The 19,715-nt window shown below is 43.9% G+C and overlaps 1 protein-coding gene across 1 annotated transcript in view; it reads left to right on the top strand.

Annotated features, from left to right (window-relative positions):
- LOC120030679 (protocadherin-7-like) overlaps positions 1-19,715 on the top strand; it is a 200,324-nt gene that overhangs the window by 83,303 nt on the left and 97,306 nt on the right. The window contains exon 2 of the mRNA XM_038976122.1: positions 6,303-6,525. Within this exon, the coding sequence (XP_038832050.1) occupies positions 6,303-6,525 (223 nt within the window). The remainder of the gene's footprint in view (positions 1-6,302; positions 6,526-19,715) is intronic.

The raw sequence follows: 19,715 nt of genomic DNA, 5'->3' as shown, positions 1-19,715 counted from the left end.
TTCCCCCCACTCCCCCCTTTGTTTGTCCACGAGCCCCAGATAAGCCTAATTGGGAATTCAGTCATGTGGAGCTAGAAGTTGGTTCATGACAAAGTCTTATTAAGGGATGACAGCAGGTATATAAGACATAGAATTGTAATGTAGTGTTAACATGGAAGGAGGGAGAAGGAAACATTGTGTATTTCATACGTGTATCACATGTGCCTTATTGACTTGAACAAGCATGGCGTGTGGGAGTCAGAAAGATTTGGAGGTTTATCATAGCAGTATAACAACAGATGTTCAAGGTAACACTCCGATAAACAGACAGACAGACAGACACACACACACACACACATACGGGTTAAGTAACATTCCTAAAATAACGATTCCTTCCTATTGATTGGTGTTGGTGGTACCACTAAGAATACAGAACAGGAACATATTCACGTCTAGACAATCTGCTATTCATTCATTCCGTGTTTGACTGAGATAAAAACATAGATCAAAATCAGGGACAAATCAACCATTCCCGACAACCATTCAGCTCTTTCAGTTAGGGACTTAAAATCTGTGAAGGTCACACATTATTGACGTGAACCGCACAACAAAACATCTTTCTTATTGGCTCCAGTAAAGCATGTACCAGTTGGCTGCTATGTGTTTTGACTTTAGTGTTAGGAACTAGTTTGGGAGCCTGAGCCGGGCCACCACAGCCCCCACAGTCTAACCACAGTATCTCCCTGTGGCTCAATCGTTTTGTTTAGTGTGTTCATTCGGCTTGAATGACTGAGGCATTCAATCACCCGTGGCTGTCATGACCGGCTTTCAATCACTCGTACAGGCAGAGAGGCGGTCAGAGACCCCGTAGTGATAGCCAGGACCTGCGTCTGGAAGAGATAAAAAGGCTAACGCTAACTAGAAATGAAAGCCATGCATTCGAAGCTCAACCCCCCTCAAGCAAGCCTTACACAGCATGGGGTGCAGTATGCATGTGTCCATTCATCCATCCATATCAGTGTGTGTGTGTGTGTGTGTGTGTGTGTGTGTGTGTGTGTGTGTGTGTGTGTGTGTGTGTGTGTGTGTGTGTGTGTGTGTGTGTGTGTGTGTGTGTGTTTGTGGGAATACGATGTGTGGCCCAGTCATCACTAAGCTAGGGGGGACGTGAACGTGGGGGAGTTGGCGTGGTGATAGAGGGGTCAGGGTAGAGTGAGAGGGAATAGGGTGTCATTCCACCGCTCTAGGTCAGGGTTAATGACAGCCAGCGTTCATTCAAATTGGCCAACCGGCAGCGAGAGGTCTTGACCTCATGCCACATGACCCGAGGAGGGAAGCCGTTTCCTCCGTCTCACCCACTGTCTGTTTCTCTAACGCCGCGGCGGTGTGATATATCTCTCGCCATCACACAAACAGGACCCTGAAGTCAGAACGGCGGGAAGAAAGAAGGGATGAAGGGAAGGAGGGTGGAGAGCCCCAGGGGAATTCTGCTTTATTTTCCCCTGGCTCTCTGCACTTATGACACTGCTAGACAGATCCCTTTACGCCCTGGACCCTGGGAGGGAGCGAGGAAGCGAGGAAGATTGGTTCTGGCACTCAGAAACCAAACATGATTTCACATGGCGTGCCGGGACAAGTCGTTTTTCTTTTTCTTCATCTCAGGCGCTGCTGCCGCACAGTAGGAAGAAAAGTGGTTTGGAAATTCTATTTATTCGTTTAGAGGAGATAGAATGAATGGAAATGTTGGGTTCTTTTAAAATCTCATCAAACCCTCTGGCTGTTGCAGTGTGTGTGTGTGTGTGTGTGTGTGTGTTTATGTGTGTGTTTGTTTGTTTGTTTGTTTGTTTGTGTGTGTGTGTGTGTGTGTGTGCGCACACCCTATTTTGTTCCGAAAATGTTTTTACATTTTTGTTTTCGGGAAAGATGGTGTCACGATGGTGTCACCAGGACTCAATTTTCCTCTGCTTTCTTTGCCCAAATGTTTCTCTCCCCCCATCTCACAATCACCTCTTATTTAGCAACAATCAACTTCATTTAATTCCTCAGAAAAATACATTTCCATAGAGTATAGCACTCCGGTCATCTAATCCATCGATAAAGTTTCCTTCGTTCGTTTGCAGTTTAAACCACCACATTCAAGCATTGGGACTTTAGATTGCTGTCATGCACGACCCAACATTGTTCCTTTGGGAACGAAGCGAGGAGAGCCGGACTAGGTTTTGATATCTAAATATAATTTAGAGCATTATTGCTGTGAAAGAAATAGGACCCCATTCTGGGCCTTTAATTATGTAACAAATGTTTGACTATTCAAGTGAAATTCCTATGAATATTAATTTCAATTCATTTGTTGAGTGTTGATTGTAATTACATGGAAACATGATTTACTGCCAAGATTGCTGCTGCATTAGCCAGGGAGAGAAAAAACTGGGTAAATAAATAAATGAACATTTTAACATGCAGAGAGAGGGAGCACAAAATCCCATAATGGATTACGGGATTTTTTCAGTATATATAAAAAAAATGTCTCAAGTCTCTCCTTGGCTGAGATTCAGAGGCGCTTGAAACAATAATTGTCTATCGATTACATAATAACAAAGGGGATGTCATTTATGTGGTGACCACCACTTGTACATAACGAGGAGTGTGTGCGCGTTTAACACATTTCGATGGAGTTGCCAGAATGATCTTTGTCCGCAACGGTGACCAATTCCAGGGTTAGGTACCACAGTGTACATTAATGTTGCAGTTGATAATAATGATCTGTGAAAACTGATGTCAGTCTGTCAAGACAGAGGAAAAATTTAAAAGAGCAGTGATAGATAAATTGAGGCCTGCCCTGTTTAATATTCTTATTAGAAACGAGGGAGGACGGGGGGAGAGGAGGGAGGAGAGGAGGGGAAGAGGACCAAGGGGTGATAGGGGAGATGCCAAGCTAGAGTGGAGCTGTGACTGTGTATCGTATTAATGAATCACATTAGCCATTTGTTATGCCATTCATTTTTGATAATGACCAAACTAGCTGTTCATTTGTTGCCTCCCTCTGTTGTTCTCTCTCTCATGACACACATACACACACTCGCACACACACACATACACACGCGCACACAACCGAGACGAAAGCGATGTGCACCTACTGTGCTGGACAGTGATTTCTAGTACACCCTCTCCTGCTGCCTCATCAGTTGTTCCCGCAGAGCTTTTCTGTGTGGAGAGAAAGGCCTCAGCATTAATGACCTGTCCACTCACTGCTTAGTTCACAGACAGCACTCGATAATGTGTCTGCCGCAACCACCACTGTCTTACTCAGCCTTGTTCTATGTGTTAAATACACATTTGTGTGTATGTCCTTCCTTACATGCCTTTTGCGCTAGTGTTAGCTCACACCTCCCGTAGGGAGGCTGTTCACTCACCTTGTCCTCTTTCAGTATGGGAAGTAGAAGTGAAAGAGGCTACAGCGTCCTTCACTCCTCCTTAGCCATATTTATCACAGAATCAGCTAGCTAGCTGGCCATACTCACTCCCTGTGGGTTTTCAGATGCTCTCAGAGTGAAAGCGTCCCTATGTACTCCATACACAGGTCTTTCATAAGGCGTTTGTGCCTGGTCTTTCTTTATGAAAGGATGTTATTGAATAGGCATACTATGCGTTCCTCTGTGTTAGCCAAACTGACATGTTGTTTGTGTGTGGACAGGCTTTAGGCTTATGACTTTGAGAGTGTCATAGCATTTGGCTACCAGACCCTTTGCAAGCAAACTACTGGAGTTTGCAGCAGTTTGCTTTATACCAAACTGCTCTAGTCAGAGAAATTGACACCGCCACTTGGACTTTGCACCAACGTCTGTCAACTCCCTAAGTTATAGCCTCTTAAGATTCCCCCCTACCCTCTCTCCCCTGTTGTATAGTATACAGTGCCTTCAGAAGGTATTCACACCTCTTGACTTTTTCCACATTTTGTTGTGGTACAGCCTGATTTTAAAGTTGATTAAATTGAGATTTTGCGTCACTGGCCCCATACGCCATAATGTCAAACGTGGACATTTTTACAAATGAATAAAAAATGAAAAGCTGAAATGTCTTGAGTCAATAAGAATTCTAACCGCTTTGTTATGGCAAGCCTAAATAAGTTCAGGAGTGTTAGCAGTTGATGTTATTCTTTAATAACACAGACCCCAAAGCAAACCAGGGGGAGGAAAACAGGTTTATTCGAAGACGATAAATCATAGATGTTATGCTGAGAGGTAGATGGTAGATGGTCGTTCCTTCCCTGTCCTCAGTGATTCTCTCTCAGTTCTCTCTCCACAGAACAAAGGGACAGCATGTCGTTTTATAACCCAGCCCTATCCTGTGGTTGACCAATTAGAATTCCTTGCAATAAAACTGGGCCAAAGGCCAAAGGCCAAATAACAAGTATCCTATTTCATACTCAATACATAGACAGATTCCTCCCATGTCTCTGCATTAATCCCCTATTACAGAAAAAACACTATTTCCATTAATCGTTAGTACTCTATTGACTTTTAGTCCTCTGTCGCTGCGTCGTGTATTTATCTTCGAAACATTCTTATAGGAGTAAACGCTTGCTTAACAAGTCACAAAAGTTGTGTGGACTAATAGTATTAAACATGACATCCCTGTACCCCACACGTGCAATGATATGTAAGGTTCCTCAGCCGAGCAGTGAATTTCAAACACAGATTCAACCAAAAAGGCCAGGGAGATTTTTCAATGCCTCACAAAGAAGCACCTATTAGTAGATGGGTAAAAAAACAGACATAGAATATCCCTTTGAGCATGGTGAGGTTATTAATTACACTTTGGCTGTTGGATCAATACACCCAGTCACTACAAAGATACAGGCATCCTTCCTTACTCAGTTGCCAGAGAGGAAGGAAACTGCTCAGGGATTTCACCATGAGAACAATGGTGATTTTAAAACAGTTATAGAGTTGAATGGCTGTGATAGCAGAAAATTGAGGATGTAGTTACTTAAGTGATAACGCCAGAGAAGCCGGTGTTTGGAGGATATATTAGCACGGGTGCTGTTATGACCGAGAAAGAGTTGCGGGCCGGCAAACCGTGCCAATATATCCTCCAAACATCGGCTTCGAGGGCATTATCACTTTTATAACGGGTTACCAACATATTCAAATAATGATTGACACATTTTCATTAACAATGTTATTTTGATGAATTTATTCATACCATTTCATCCTTCCACAAGATATAGTCCCGATACAAATCTAGGGTTGCGACCCAAGCCAGCTGGTCGTACATTCAATATCGGTTCGGTTGCCAGAGACTCGATCCAGTCGTTCAGTCTTTTTGTTCTGTATCTATGGACGCGACCCAGTCTTTCGTTCTAAATGTTCCAAAGCCATACTGGCTGGCAACATTCTTATCCCATTCTTAACATTCTTATTGTTTCCATTGAACTTGACATACAAATAAAGGCATTTTAATTAAGTATATGAAGCGTGGTGCTCTTTTCCTTTTGATGACCAATTTACCCCTTTTACCAAAGCGCACCTTCTGTCTACCAAAATCTAACAGCACCTTCCCTTCCTTTTTTACTCTCCATATTTTCAAGCATAGTGGTGACTGCATCATGTTATGAGTATGCTTGTAATTGTTAAGGACTGGGGAGTTTTCAGGATTAAAAAGAAACAGAATGGAGGATAGAGGATAACCTGGTTCCGTCTGCTTTCCACCAGACACTGGGAGAAAAATTAACCTTTCAGCAGGACAATAACCTAAGACACAAGGCCAAATATGCACTGGAGTTACTTATCAAGACGACATTTAATGTTCCTGAGTGGCCTAGTTACCGTTAAATCGGCTTAAAAATCTATGGCAATACTTGAAAATGGCTGTCAAGCAATGAGCAACAACCAACTTAGAAAATATTGTACCATCCAGGTGTGCAAAGCTTTTAGGGACTTACCCAGAAAGACTCACAGCTGTAATCACTGCCAAAGGTGACTCAGGGGTGTGAATTCTTATATATATATATTATATAGATATTTCTGTATTTCACTTTAAATTTGCAAAAATGGCAAAAAATACGTTTTTACATGATGGGGTAGTACATTTTATCCATTTGAATTCAGGCTGTAACACAAGAAAATGTGGATTAAGTCAAGGGGTATGAATATTTTCTGAAGGCACATATCCCCTGGGATTACCTCATTTATACTCAAACTGTAACCCCTAAACTCTTTAAACTTAACCCCTGTCCCCTGTCCCACAAATCCCCCTTCCACCGGGCGTTCCTCCCACCTATAGTCCAGCTAGTGACCCCCACGCCGTCTCGTTCTCTCTTGTAGCCGTTCCGCCGAGTGACCTTCTCGGTGGTGAGCCAGCCCCAAGACCCCCACCAGCAGGGATCGCTGCAGAGCTGCTACGACAGCGGGCTGGAGGAGTCGGAGACGCCCAGCAGCAAGGGCTCTTCGGGGGGCCCAAGGCTGGGTGCGCTGCCCCTGCCCGAGGACAGCTACGAGAGGACCACGCCGGATGGCAGTGTCGGTGAGGCAGAGCATATGGAAAATGGTAGGGGCAAACACTAAAGAGCAGATATAAAGTGCAAAACACATTGACACGCATATTCCACATAGAGTATATAGGTGAACACCAAGGTAGATACATGCAGATGTTTTATTTTGTAGGTGTTGCTTGTGTGTAGAGCAAGCAGATGGCTGTGTGCTTTATGGGTGTGTGGTTGATTTTGAAGGTTGATTTTGAAGCAGGAAGGTGAGGTGTGGATCGTTAGGGGGGCGTTGGATGTGTCCTCTGGATATGAATACTGCATATAGTGCAGGCTGAATTTAATCAGAATTTAATTTGAGACCATGCATGCATTCATCAGGTGAATATAATCTGAAGCATCTCACAGGCAAGTTATTGAATGCGTTTTGCTTTAGCCTTTGATGTGCTCTCCTCGTCTCGTTCTGAAAGACCTCTGCTAATTTGATCAGAGCAGTTTTAGTAGATGTATTAGCCTTATTCATTTTCCCTATTAGATCAAGGCCTTGGAAGTTCCTCTTCCTTTGAGCTACGGTATGTAATTTGGACCGCATCCCTTTTCAATTGCCTGTTGAATTTAATTTGGATTTAAAATATCTACCCGACATGATTGATTTTCTACATGATCTTTATTTGGTTTTTGCTCCGATTAACTTAACTTTGTGAAGGCCAAACTGAAAACACTCACTTCCCATTGTATACATCTGAGGCATTGAGTTTGATTCTAGAACAAGCTAACTGCAATACAGATATTCAAGGATACATATTGGTTCACTGCCCGACGGTGGTTTATTTGTCTATAATCAGTGGTTTGCAGGTGGAGCTGATTCGCTTGTAACACACTGAAGATTGTAACAGGATGGAGGATACCCTAATTAAGATGGAGAAATGAAAGAAGTTATTGCATTGTACGAACTCGTGCTAGCCTAAGTTCCTCCTCAGACTCTGGTGCTATGGTCATTGAGTAGACACTTTTTTCCAAAGAGACTTACAGTTTACACATGTACTCAGTGTTATGTAACCTGTGCTGGAATCAAAACCACAACTCTGGTTTTGCAAGACAAGCAGCGGTTATTTTTTATATAGCCGTTGCTGTATCAGTGGTGCTAGCTGATGTATTCTGTGGTATTGGTATAACCAGCAAGGTTTTAGGGGTTAGGGTAATGGACCCACTAATAGTCTGGTTTAGATCTATCAAGCTGTGACCGTCTTAAGACTGTAAGCCTGAGCACGGCGGTTTTACGAGTGGCTGAGGATGAGAATATTCAAATTGTATAAGTCTGCTGTGATTTTCTTGTGCAACGTTTCAAAGCATTGTGCCCCACAGTTTATCTGAAGGCAAGTCAAACCTTGTGATTTATGATTGCAAGGGCATATATGCAGTCCAAATGAAGTCCACCTGGACTTAATTTTGTGAATCACACGTTGACTTGGTTTTCATAATTCATTATCTAACATTTCTATAACGACAATACGAAACAATCATTTGACTAACAGGTTGTGAATCTCTCTGGCTGTGAAATGAACCTGCAGACTGAGATACCAACAGAAAGACAGATCCAGACAGGCAGACATACAGATCAAATGTTGAACTCAAGAGTGTCTAAATGATCTTTTTAACTTTGCGATTTGCTGAGAACATTAAAGCTACTTAATGCAGATTAAAAGCGCTTTGGATGTCAGATTGCTCAGGCCTACTCAGTGTGGGCTGGGGTCTGCCCTCGGGGTATTTAAGACCTCGCATTGAGAACAATGGCTGCCCATTACGGACCAAATTATCCTCAATTAAAGGCTGGTTTCAATTTGGTCTGCGCTTAAAGTAATTGCAATGAAGGAATCAATATGAGACAAGCAGATTAGATTCAAACGGGGGATCTGCCTACCAATCAAACCACGGAGGTAAAATACAGAAAGAAAAAAAAACACAGTAAAAAATATTGACATGAAAGTGGAGGCTGCTGCCTTTCTATTGCCCTACCGCTCTTTCTGGGAAATAAAGGTAAAACACGGCAAGGTTGAAGAATAACTTTGTATGGAATAAGAACATTTGCCATGCTGGTTCACACAATCTTAAGGAGGATCAGTTGATTTGTGCTGTGTTTATGTGGTGTGTGTGTGTCCTTATTGCCTTTGTCTTCTTGAGTGTGTGTGTGCCTGTTTCTCAACTACCCTTTTCACCTCTCCACACCACCAACTTTATCTATACCTCTCATGTAAACCTTTTCTCAATCGCTAGAATGAATTGTTTACTAGTGCGACACATGCCATTTGACAGAAAGCTTACACTTTGGCGCAGCATCTTTGCTGCTTCCACTTAAAATCCTGCAATCTGATTAGTTGAGTTCTGACCTCCCATTCCTACTGACAGAGAAAGCTTTCTGCTTTGGAAGAAGTTGAATGAAGGAAAGAGACTGATCAAATCAAATCAAAATGTATTTGTCACATGCGCCGAAAACAACATGTGTAGACCTTACAGTGAAATGCTTACTTACAAGCCCTTAAGAAACAATGCAGTTTTAAGAAAATACATAAAAAAGTAAGAGATAAGAATAACAAATAATTAAAGAGCAGCAGTAAATTACAATTGCGGGGCAATACCTAAATCTAAATCTATGCTATTCAACCGATCACTGCCCGCACCTGCTCGCCCGTCCAGCATCACTACTCTGGACGGCTCTGACTTAGAATACGTGGACAACTACAAATACCTAGGTGTCTGGTTAGACTGTAAACTCTCCTTCCAGACTCATATTAAACATCTCCAATCCAAAATCAAATCTAGAATCGGCTTTCTATTTCGCAACAAAGCCTCCTTCACTCACGCCGCCAAACTTACCCTAGTAAAACTGACTATCCTACCGATCTTCGACTTCGGCGATGTCATCTACAAAATAGCTTCCAATACTCTATTCAGCAAACTGGATGCAGTCTATCACAGTGCCATCCGTTTTGTTACCAAAGCCCCATACACTACCCACCATTGCGACCTGTATGCTCTCGTTGGTTGGCCCTCGCTTCATACTCGTCGCCAAACCCACTGGCTACAGGTTATCTACAAGTCTCTGCTAGGTAAAGCCCCGCCTTATCTCAGCTCACTGGTCACCATAGCAGCACCCACTCGTAGCACGCGCTCCAGCAGGTAAATCTCACTGGTCACCCACAAAGCCAATTCCTCCTTTGGTCGTCTTTCCTTCCAGTTCTCTGCTGCCAATGACTGGAACGAACTGCAAAAATCTCTGAAGCTGTAAACACTTATCTCCCTCACTAGCTTTAAGCACCAGCTGTCAGAGCAACTCACAGATTACTGCACCTGTACATAGCCCATCTATAATTTAGCCCAAACAACTACCCCTTCTCCTACTTTATTTATTTATTTAGCTCCTTTGCACCCCATTATTTCTATTTCTATTTTGCACATTCTTCCACTGCAAATCTACCATTCCAGTGTTTTACTTGCTATATTGTATTTACCTCGCCACCATGGCCTTTTTTTGCCTTTTTCCTCCCTTATCTCATCTCATTTGCTCACATTGTATATAGACTTATTCTTCTACTGTATTATTGACTGTATGTTTTGTTTATTCCATGTGTAACTCTGTGTTGTTGTATGTGTCGAATTGCTATGCTTTATCTTGGCCAGGTCGCAGTTGCAAATGAGAACTTGTTCTCAACTAGCCTACCTTGTTAAATAAAGGGAAAATAAAAAAAATGTATTGTCAGTGATCAGGCCTACCACTGTTGTGTCATCGGCAAACGTAATGATGGTGTTGGAGTCGTGCTTGGCCGTGCAGTGAACAGGGAGTACAGGAGGGGTCTGAGCACGCACCCCTGAGGGGCCCCCGTGTTGAGGATCAGTGAGGTGGATGTGTTGTTACCTACCCTTACCAACTGGGGGCGGCCCGTCAGGAAGGGCAGGATCCAGTTGAAGAGGGCTGAATCACTAAATCCCTTCCAAAGGGAGGCTATGCCATTATACTACTACCTTCATGCAGCAGTTGAAGCACACACGGACACGGACACCCCAGTGCTACGTTAACCTGATGCTGTCCATTAAAACGGGGGGTTTCTATGATATAAAAGGGGGAACAAAAGTTAACAGATGGGCGCAGTGCCGTGTAGCCTCGGCACTTGGGCATCGTTAGGCTGTTGAAATAATTGTGGTCGTTAGGGTTGCATGAGAGATGTGTCGTGACATTGGGAGATGCACGGGGTCTTTTGTGTTGCCCTGCTGTGTGTGTCCTCACACCCCCGCTGTCTGACCAGAGTGTCGGGATTAAGGTCAGGGAGGAGGGAAGGAGAAAGGCTACACAATGAATCATGACTACCTCAGTCTGGTTACTCTATCTTTGTGGAGAAAGGGGGTTGAAATGTATCCAGATTCACAAAGAAAGGATATAGCTGTCAAGAGCTGAGAGAGTGTAGATCAGAAAGCGAAGGAAAGTGGAAAAAAAATGTTGCACAGGTTTACCCTTCACATTGAATTATGCTATCCATAAAACGCTCTACTCCCCAACTCCCTCCGAGCCTGCATGGACTTAGTCATTTTGAAATGTCACACGGTTAAGTCTTCGAGGTCATCGTCACACCTCTCTCTGCTATAGTCTGTTTTTCCCATGTCTATTCCGCCCACTTCGAGGTTGAGTGGCATCCTTGGGAGCCGGACTGTTGGAGTTCTGTTTGGAGAAGCGGTAGAGCTTGTTCCAAGGCTCCAGGAGCCATGTGGGAAATCCTGACACTTCAAATTGGTCGTTGTCAATCAGAGGAGGCTGGTGGGAGGAGCTATAGGAGGACAGGCTCATTGTAATGGCTGGAATGGAATAAATGTAACGGAGTCAATCGTGGTTTCCTTATGTTTAATGTGTTTGAGACCGTTCCGTCTATTCCATTCCACCCATTACAATCCGCCCGTCCTCCTATAGCTCCTCCCACCAGCCTCCTCTGTTGTCAATGAATGATCCAGCAATGAATGTGGAGGCACAAGGCGCAGTCCACCACCACTGCGGTCCCCTGTCTCTTTCTCCCTCATTCTTTCTCTCTCTCCCTCTCTCTCCCATTCTCTCTACTTCTCACCCCATTTCCATCTCCCCACTTAGAAACTACACTACAGAGTTCCATGTTCAGCACATTCCAACACTGTACAGCGACGCATCCTAATAACTTGATGCTACGGCTGTGTGTTTAGCTATTCATCAGTTTACCCGTCGCTCATTAGATATTCATAAAAGCGGAGTGTCGGAAGTCAAACACTCCATTAGACAGTTATGGATGGCTAGGGTACGTCTCAGAAGTAGTGTGGGTGGGGTAGGGTTTTGGCAGGTCAGGATAGGCAGAAAATGTATATTGCTCTTATTGATCGCAAGCACCGTGAGACCTGTGAATGTTTAATTTCTCAATATAAACCGGCAGCCAGCCAGCACATCGAGGAAATACACCTTTCCGCATTGTCCTTTCATCTGTAATGTGCAAAGTGTTACATAAGAGGGAGAACAGTTTGTAGGATATGTTTTATGACATTGATTAGACATTGATTAGATATCCTCCTGTCACAGGGGAGTGACCATATAAGCCATTTCCTGTGAAACATTGTGTAATGTTAGCCTTTTATAACCTAGAGAGAGAGAGACAGAGCGAGTGAGAGAGAGTGTGAGAGAGAGGGGGAGGGGGGTGGGTATGAGCGAAATATTGTTTGTTATTTAGAGGTAAGAAAAGCATATGTGATTCCAGAGAGAGGTAAAGAGAGAGGGATGAACATGGAGAAGTGGTGGAAAGACTGACCAGGGTGCTGCTAGCGTTATCATACGTGGTGTCTCTTGTTTTGCCCGCATCAGTCAGACATCCTCTCTTCACTCCTCCTCTCTCTCCTTTTCATTCTCTTTTACTTGCTTTCCTGCTTGATGTTGAGAGGGAACTCTGGGTGCTGCCGCTGATTCATAAACACCATCATTAAGTGCCTGGAACCCTGCTCAATGCCACGGGAGATACAAGTGCTACATCGTACCATAGCACTTATAAGTCAGGTACACTCTCTAGGGCAGCATTTCCCAAACTCGGAACTCGGGACCCCAAGGAGTGCACGTTTTGGTTTTTGCCCTAACACCACACAGCTGATTAAAATGATGAAAGCGTGATGATTATTTGAATCAGCTGTGTAGTGCTTGGGAAAAAAACGAAATGTTGGGGTCCCGAGGACCAATTTTATGAAACCCTGCTTTTGGCCTTTCTCTGTCTGTCTGTCTGTCTGTCTGTCTGTCTGTCTGTCTGTCTGTCTGTCTGTCTGTCTGTCTGTCTGTCTGTCTGTCTGTCTGTCTGTCTGTCTGTCTGTCTGTCTGTCTGTCTGTCTGTCTGTCTGTCTGTCTGTCTGTCTGTGTTTGTTTCTCTCTCTCTGTCTGTCTGTTTCTCTCTGTCTGTCTGTCTGTTTCTCTCTGTCTGTCTGTCTGTTTCTCTCTGTCTGTCTGTCTGTTTCTCTCTCTCTGTCTGTCTGTCTGTTTCTCTCTCTCTGTCTGTCTGTCTGTTTCTCTGTCTTTCCTCCAGAGTATCACAGTAGATTATGATATTGTTGGTGTTTCTTCTTCTGCTCTCTCCGTTGTGCCCGTCCGACTGCTGCTTAGGCTGGTTATTAGCGAGTGTGTGGCGCATTGTAGAAAGAACTCAGTCACAATCCGACGGCCAGATGGCAAAGAGAGCCCATTTAATTAAAGCCATTCATATTTCAAGAGCTCAGCAGCACTGGTGCAGTCGCCTGTCTTATTTCCCCGACTTGGGTGGAAATGAGGACGGAACGTGTGTTTTGGTAGAGGCGGAGGACACACACACACACACATTGGAAACACACACCTATCTTGTGTTGGATACGGGAGGGGCTATTGGCTGATTATGGATTAATCGTGTGAATGGATTCATTGGATGTGTATGCAAGTCAGTGTATGCAATCTTGTGTGATGCACACACGTGTGTGTGTGTGTTTTGACTCTCCTCCTCCCTTTCAGAGCAGTGTAGTGGAAAATCACACCATCAATCTGTGTTTTACACACATTTTTTCCCCCCATCGACCTCTACAAGGTCATACCTTCCATGTGTACACACACTGTAGGAGGCATGGGAATAGTTCAAATCAATGCTGCTGTATTTATCAGAAGTGTAAAATCAGCCCCAGGAACAGTGGAATGTCTGCCAACAGGTATATCTTAATCAGTTATGCCTTCTTAACCCTGAGAATGTGTGTGTGCGTGCGCATGTGTATCAGGGAGCCAGTATGTGTGCATTGCTCTAATGAATGGTAGGAGTTTCTAGTAGGGATTCATATTTTCCCCAAAATCTACCAAGTTTCAATAACGGGACTATTCATATTTATCGCGGGAAATAGTACAAAAAATTGGAATTGCCCATTTAAAGCATTTTAAACCAAGATCACTATGCCATAGTTTTCCCCAAATAAGAGGGGTGCTGGGCCACTTTGGCTGCGCCACTATGTAAAGAACTCAGTGCAAATGAAACCAATATTTAGAAAAGAGTAACTTTCTTTGATCGCCAATAGTGTTGTTGTGAATTGCGAAACAGGCCCTTCATAAAGTCAGAGCGTTAACATGTTCCTCAATTAATTCAGCGCATTTCAGCAGACACAGAACACATTCAGGATGCACAGAGAGCACCCCAAAATATGGCCTTGTCGAATCACACATACTTTGTAACCATAATCAAATCAAATCAAATGACCAAGCTTGCAAGATAACCTCCTTCAACGAATGACAGAATATCTTCTATATTTGGCTAAATATATTTGATGATTATACAGAAAAACTGGGAGATGAAGAATGGAAATAATTTAAATATTTGTATCCTTTATTTAAATTCACAAGCCAGTTAAGAACACATTCTTATTTAGAATGACTGCTTACTGGGGAACAGTGCCTTGTTCAGGGGAAGAAGGACAGATTTTGAACTTGTCAGCTCGGGGATTCAATCCAACAACCTTCATGTTACTGGCCCAACGCTCTAACCACTAGGCTACCTACCACCTCCAATATCAAGGTATCTTAACGAGGACCAAGTTTTTTTTATTTCTTTAAAATATCCATATCTACTCTCATACCGTTTGTTGATCACACATTCTCGACTGAAGCTCTCATATGGGCAGCAAGTACAAGAAAGCGCAGAGAAGCGGGGGGAAATGTATAGTGGTATTTTGACATGCATAGGCGAGAGACGTGCTTTGATAATGCATCCTATGGCTAACAGAATAAAGTTAGGAATGTTCATGCGAAACAAGAGTCAGGATTTTGGGTTTAAGTGGGATTGGGACTGGGACTGGATAGGACAATAGCCTATGCTTAAGGACAGGAGAATATAGAATGTTCCCTCATGACCCGGAATTGCTAACAGATTCCATGCCTGTGACATAGATGCCTATGTAGTGAATTGTGCATAGGCCTATCAAATGTGTGACTGTCTGAAGAGTCACAATGACAGCTCAAAAAGGCACACAATATTTTATAGGCTATACTGTAGGGGTACCCTGCAGCATAAAAAGAAACGTCCCTATTTCAGGACCCTGTCTTTCAAAGATAATTCATAAAAATCCAAATAACTTCATTGTAGAGGGTTTCAACATTGTTTCCAATGCCTGTTCAATTAACCATAAACAATTAATGAACATGCACCTGTGGAACAGTCGTTAAGGCACTAACAGACGGTAGGCAATAAAGGTCACAGTTATGAAAACTTAGGACACTAAAGAGGCCTTTCTACTGACTCTGAAAAACACCAAAAGGAAGATGCCAAGGGTCCCTGCTCATCTGCGTGAACATGCCTTAGGCATGCTGCAAGGAGGCATGAAGACTGCAGATGTGGCCAGGGCAATAAATTGCAATGTCCGCACTGTGAGATGCCTAAGACAGCGCTACAGGGAGACAGGACGGACAGCTGATCGTCCTCTGGGTGGCAGACCACATGTAACAACACCTGCACAGGATTGGTACATCCGAACATCACACCTGCGGGACAGGCACAGGATGGCAACAACAACTGCCCGAGTTACACCAGGAACGCACAATCCCACCATCAGTGCTCAGACTGTCTGCAATAGGCTGAGAGAGGCTGGACTGAGGGCTTGTAGGCCTGTTGTAAGGCAGGTCCTCACCAGAAATCACCGGCAACAACGTCGCCTATGGGCACAAACCCACCGTCGCTGGACCAGACAGGACTGGCAAAAAGTGCTCTTCACTGACGAGTCGCGGTTTTGTCTCACCAGGGGTGAATGTCGGATTCGCATTTATAGTTGAAGGAATGAGCGTTACACCGAAGCCTGTACCCTGGAGCGGGATCAATTTGGAGGTGGAGAGTCCGTCATGGTCTGGGGCGGTGTGTCACAGCATCATCGGACTGAGCTTGTTGTAATTACAGGCATCTCAACGCTGTGTGTTACAGGGAAGACATCCTCTTCCCTCATGTGATACCCTTCCTGCAGGCTCATCCTGACATGACCCTCCAGCATGACAATGCCACCAGCCATACTGCTCGTTCTGTGCGTGATTTCCTTAAAGACAGGAATGTCAGCGTTCTGCATTTGCCAGCGAAGAGCCCAGATTTAAATTCCATTGAGCATGTCTGGGACCTGTTGGATCAAAGGGTGAGGGCTAGGGAACTTGCAGGTGCCTTGGTGGAAGAGTGGGGTAACGTCTCACAGCAAGAACTGGCAAATCTGGTGCAGTCCATGAGGAGGAGATGCACTGCAGTACTTAATGCAGCTGGTGGCCACACCAGATACTGACTGTTACTTTTGATTTTGACACATTACTCCATTTCTGTTAGTCACATGTCTGTGGAACTTGTTCAGTTTATGTCTCAGTTGTTGAATCTTGTTATGTTCATACAAATATTTACACATGTTAAGTTTGCTGAAAATAAACGCAGTTGACAGTGAGAGGACGTTTATTTTATGCTGAGTTTATATAACTTGACTATCTTCATTGACCCTTTTTGCACTATCTTTTTAACTCACCACATGCTGCTTTTGTTAATAATCTATCCTTTTTATCTATTATTTTTGTCTATTATTTTCCCTAGTCACTTTATTCCTACTTATGCAGTATCTACATATCTACCTCAATTACCTCGTACCCCTGCACATCGACTTGCTACTGGTACCCCGTGTATATAGCCAAATTATCGTTACTCATTGTGTACTTAGTATTACTTTTATTATTATGTGTTATTACTTTTCTATTATTTCTCTATTTTCTTTCTCTCTGCATTGTTGGGAAAGGCCCTTAAATAAGTGTTTTGCTGTTAGTCTACACCTGTTGTTTACAAAGACATTTTATTGGATAATATGTTTTTTTTTTTTTTTTTTTTTTTTTTGGGGGGGGGGGGTAATCTGATGCTGCACATGTTCTGTGGGGCCTGCATTTCTACCGACATTGGGGAAAATGGTCATTTCCCAGGTCTTTATTTTTTACAGGAAATGTGAAGAGTGTTCCTGGGACAGTCCTGGGATCCCGGTTACCCATGTTAATCCTTAGTCTCTAGCTAGCTCGATGCACTGTATGCCTAATGCCCCTCTCCCCTTCTCTCCTCTCTCCCTCCCTCCCTCCCTTGGTTCTCCACTCCTCTGTTGCTCACGTCATCATGAGGCAAGAGCGAGGGAGTGAAAAGGATCGAGGGAAAGTCAAAGAGCGAAGGGCGTGTGAGGTGAAGCTGCTGTTTGTGGCGGGGGAGCAAACCAGGCAGGTATTCAAATCAGTTGCTGGTGTCATATACAGTATACATACTACCATACAACAAATGGCCAGTCAGACCAGCTAGTCTATAAGCTACCAGTACAGCGTAGAGTCTCCTTCCTAAACCTCAGTCAGTAACAGAAAATAGTACAAGAAAAGAAGAAACACTAAAAAGATTAAAAACCCATGCTCCAGAGGTTGGCTTTCTGCTCTGAGCTGTGGAAGAGAAACTCACACACACACACACCGAGCATTGTGGTGTTTGTGTGTACTGAAGCACAGACTGACTCCCACTCCGACCGAGGTGGATTTATCTAGGTCTGGGGAAGATTAGAGTAGGGATGCTGCAGCCATTCTAAGACTAGTACAAAGAGAAGCACCACAGAGAAGAAGGTGGCCATTTTGTTGGAGGGACATATTTTTCACTTCACATTTTCATTGTTATAAGTCTGAGTTCACTATCTGTGTATAGTAAGAAACAGGTAAGCTAGAGCTGTAGTCATTCCAGGAATAGTAAATATAGAAGAACCACAGGAAAAGACACCGATGTTTTTTTGGGAGGGAAATATGTTTTCACCTCAAATATTGCCACTCCTAGTCGAGTATTACAATGTATTCTTTCATATCGTTTCCACTATGTCTATGGATTGACAGAAATAGACAGGCACGGGCTTGTGGGCAACACAGAGGGACTAGCATGGTCTTTCAAGCCACATTGGAAGGAAACATGACTGTTTTGTGAATGAGGGACAGTACAGTCCTACCAAACCTTTGTATACGGCTGGACCTTTTGGGTGCAACCAAGCGTCAACTAGCAATTTGGCCCGCTTCCGAATCACACTGGCACATGCTATTTGGGAGAAAAATCACCCTCCGCGACAGATGTTGATTTGAAATGTTCCTGCTTTTTTTTTATTTATTTTTTTATTTATTGTTGCTTTGCTCCCTCAATCTCTCTTCGTTTCAGCGGGAGAAGGGGGGGAAAGGTGGGCCAGTTTTCAATGAAGACAAACGCTTTGGAGGCGCTCAGCCAAGTCCTCCCCCTCCTCTCTGTTTCTGTCAGTCTGTCTCTCCCCTTCACTCTGTCTCTCTCTTGTTCTCCCTCCCTTTGTTCTATTTTCTTCTCTCCTCCCATCCTCTTTTCTATCTCTCTGCGTCTCTCCTCACTTTCTCGCTCTTTCTCTCTCTGCATTAGCACAATTAGATTTGCTTGAGTGTGTGTGTGTGTGTGTGTGTGTGTGTGCGAGCGAGTGTGTGTGTGTGTGTGTGTGTGCATGCATGTTTACGTGCGGTAAACATGTTCAATGGGGTGGAGGCCGCAGGGCGGGGGAGGTGTCTGTCGGTGCGCGTCGACGCGTCGGGGGGCTGTGTTGGCAGAGATGGGGCACAGTCGGTGCCATGTCAACTTCAGTGTGAGACACATTTCACAGGGGGTACCCAGCTCACCAATCAAGAGGGTAGTTGCCAGCTGCATATCATCCTCTGTCTGTCTATGTGTGTTGTCCATCTGTCTCTTCTCTCTGTCTCTTATCTGTTTGTACAAGGCAGTATAGACTGAGTGTACAAAACTTTAGGAACACCTTCCTAATATTGAGTTGCATCCCCTTTTGCCCTTAGAACAGCCTAAATTTGTCAGTTATTGAACTCTACAATGTGTCAAAAGTGTTCCACAGGGATGCTGGCCCATGTTGACTCCAATGCTTCCCACCGTTGTGTCAAGTTGGCTGGATGTCCATTGTATGTTGGACCATTCTTGATACACAATGGAAACTCTTGAGCATGAAAAACCCAGCAGCGTTGTAGTTCTTGACACACTCAAACTGGTGCGCCCGGCACCTACTACCATAACCCGTTCAAAGGCACTTACATATTTTGTCTTGCATATTCACCCTCTGAATGGCGCACATACACAATCCATGTCTCAATTGTCTCAAGTCTTATAAATCCTTTTATAACCTGTCTCCTCCCTTTTGAAGTGGATTTAACAGGTGACATCAATAGGAGATCATAGCTTTCACCTGGTCAGTCTATGTCATGGAAAGAGCAGTTGTTCCTAATGGTTTATACACTCCAGGTATATAGCTCTCTGTAATTTTACTCTTCAGTATTTGGCGTTGTATTATGCATATGTGTGCGTGTCTGACTTTGTGTATACGTGTGTATTTCTGGACACGTGTACGCCTGTGTGTGTGTTGTCCCCAGTGTGTTGCCCCCTCAGCATTAGTTTGGCAGAGCTGTGTGGTGGGGGAATAGGCATGAGGTCTCTGTGCTTTAAGAAAGGCCTGCTCTAGCTGAGTGTCTCTCTCAGGAGGGTATGGAAGTGCGAAGGAGGGCCTCACAACACAGGCTGCATGGGGCTGCATGCCAAAGAACTACACCAGGGGCGGATAGATAGCCACAGAGAGAGGGAAGGAGAGAAAATCAAATAATAGAGAATGATTTTCCAGGTTGAGGAACATGGTGAGAGCGCGTTGAAATATTGAGTTATACACAAGGCACAAT

This window comes from Salvelinus namaycush, chromosome 36 (assembly GCF_016432855.1).
Source record: "Salvelinus namaycush isolate Seneca chromosome 36, SaNama_1.0, whole genome shotgun sequence".
NCBI classification, from domain to species: Eukaryota; Metazoa; Chordata; class Actinopteri; order Salmoniformes; family Salmonidae; genus Salvelinus; species Salvelinus namaycush.
This window is presented reverse-complemented; position numbering and strand designations above follow the sequence as displayed.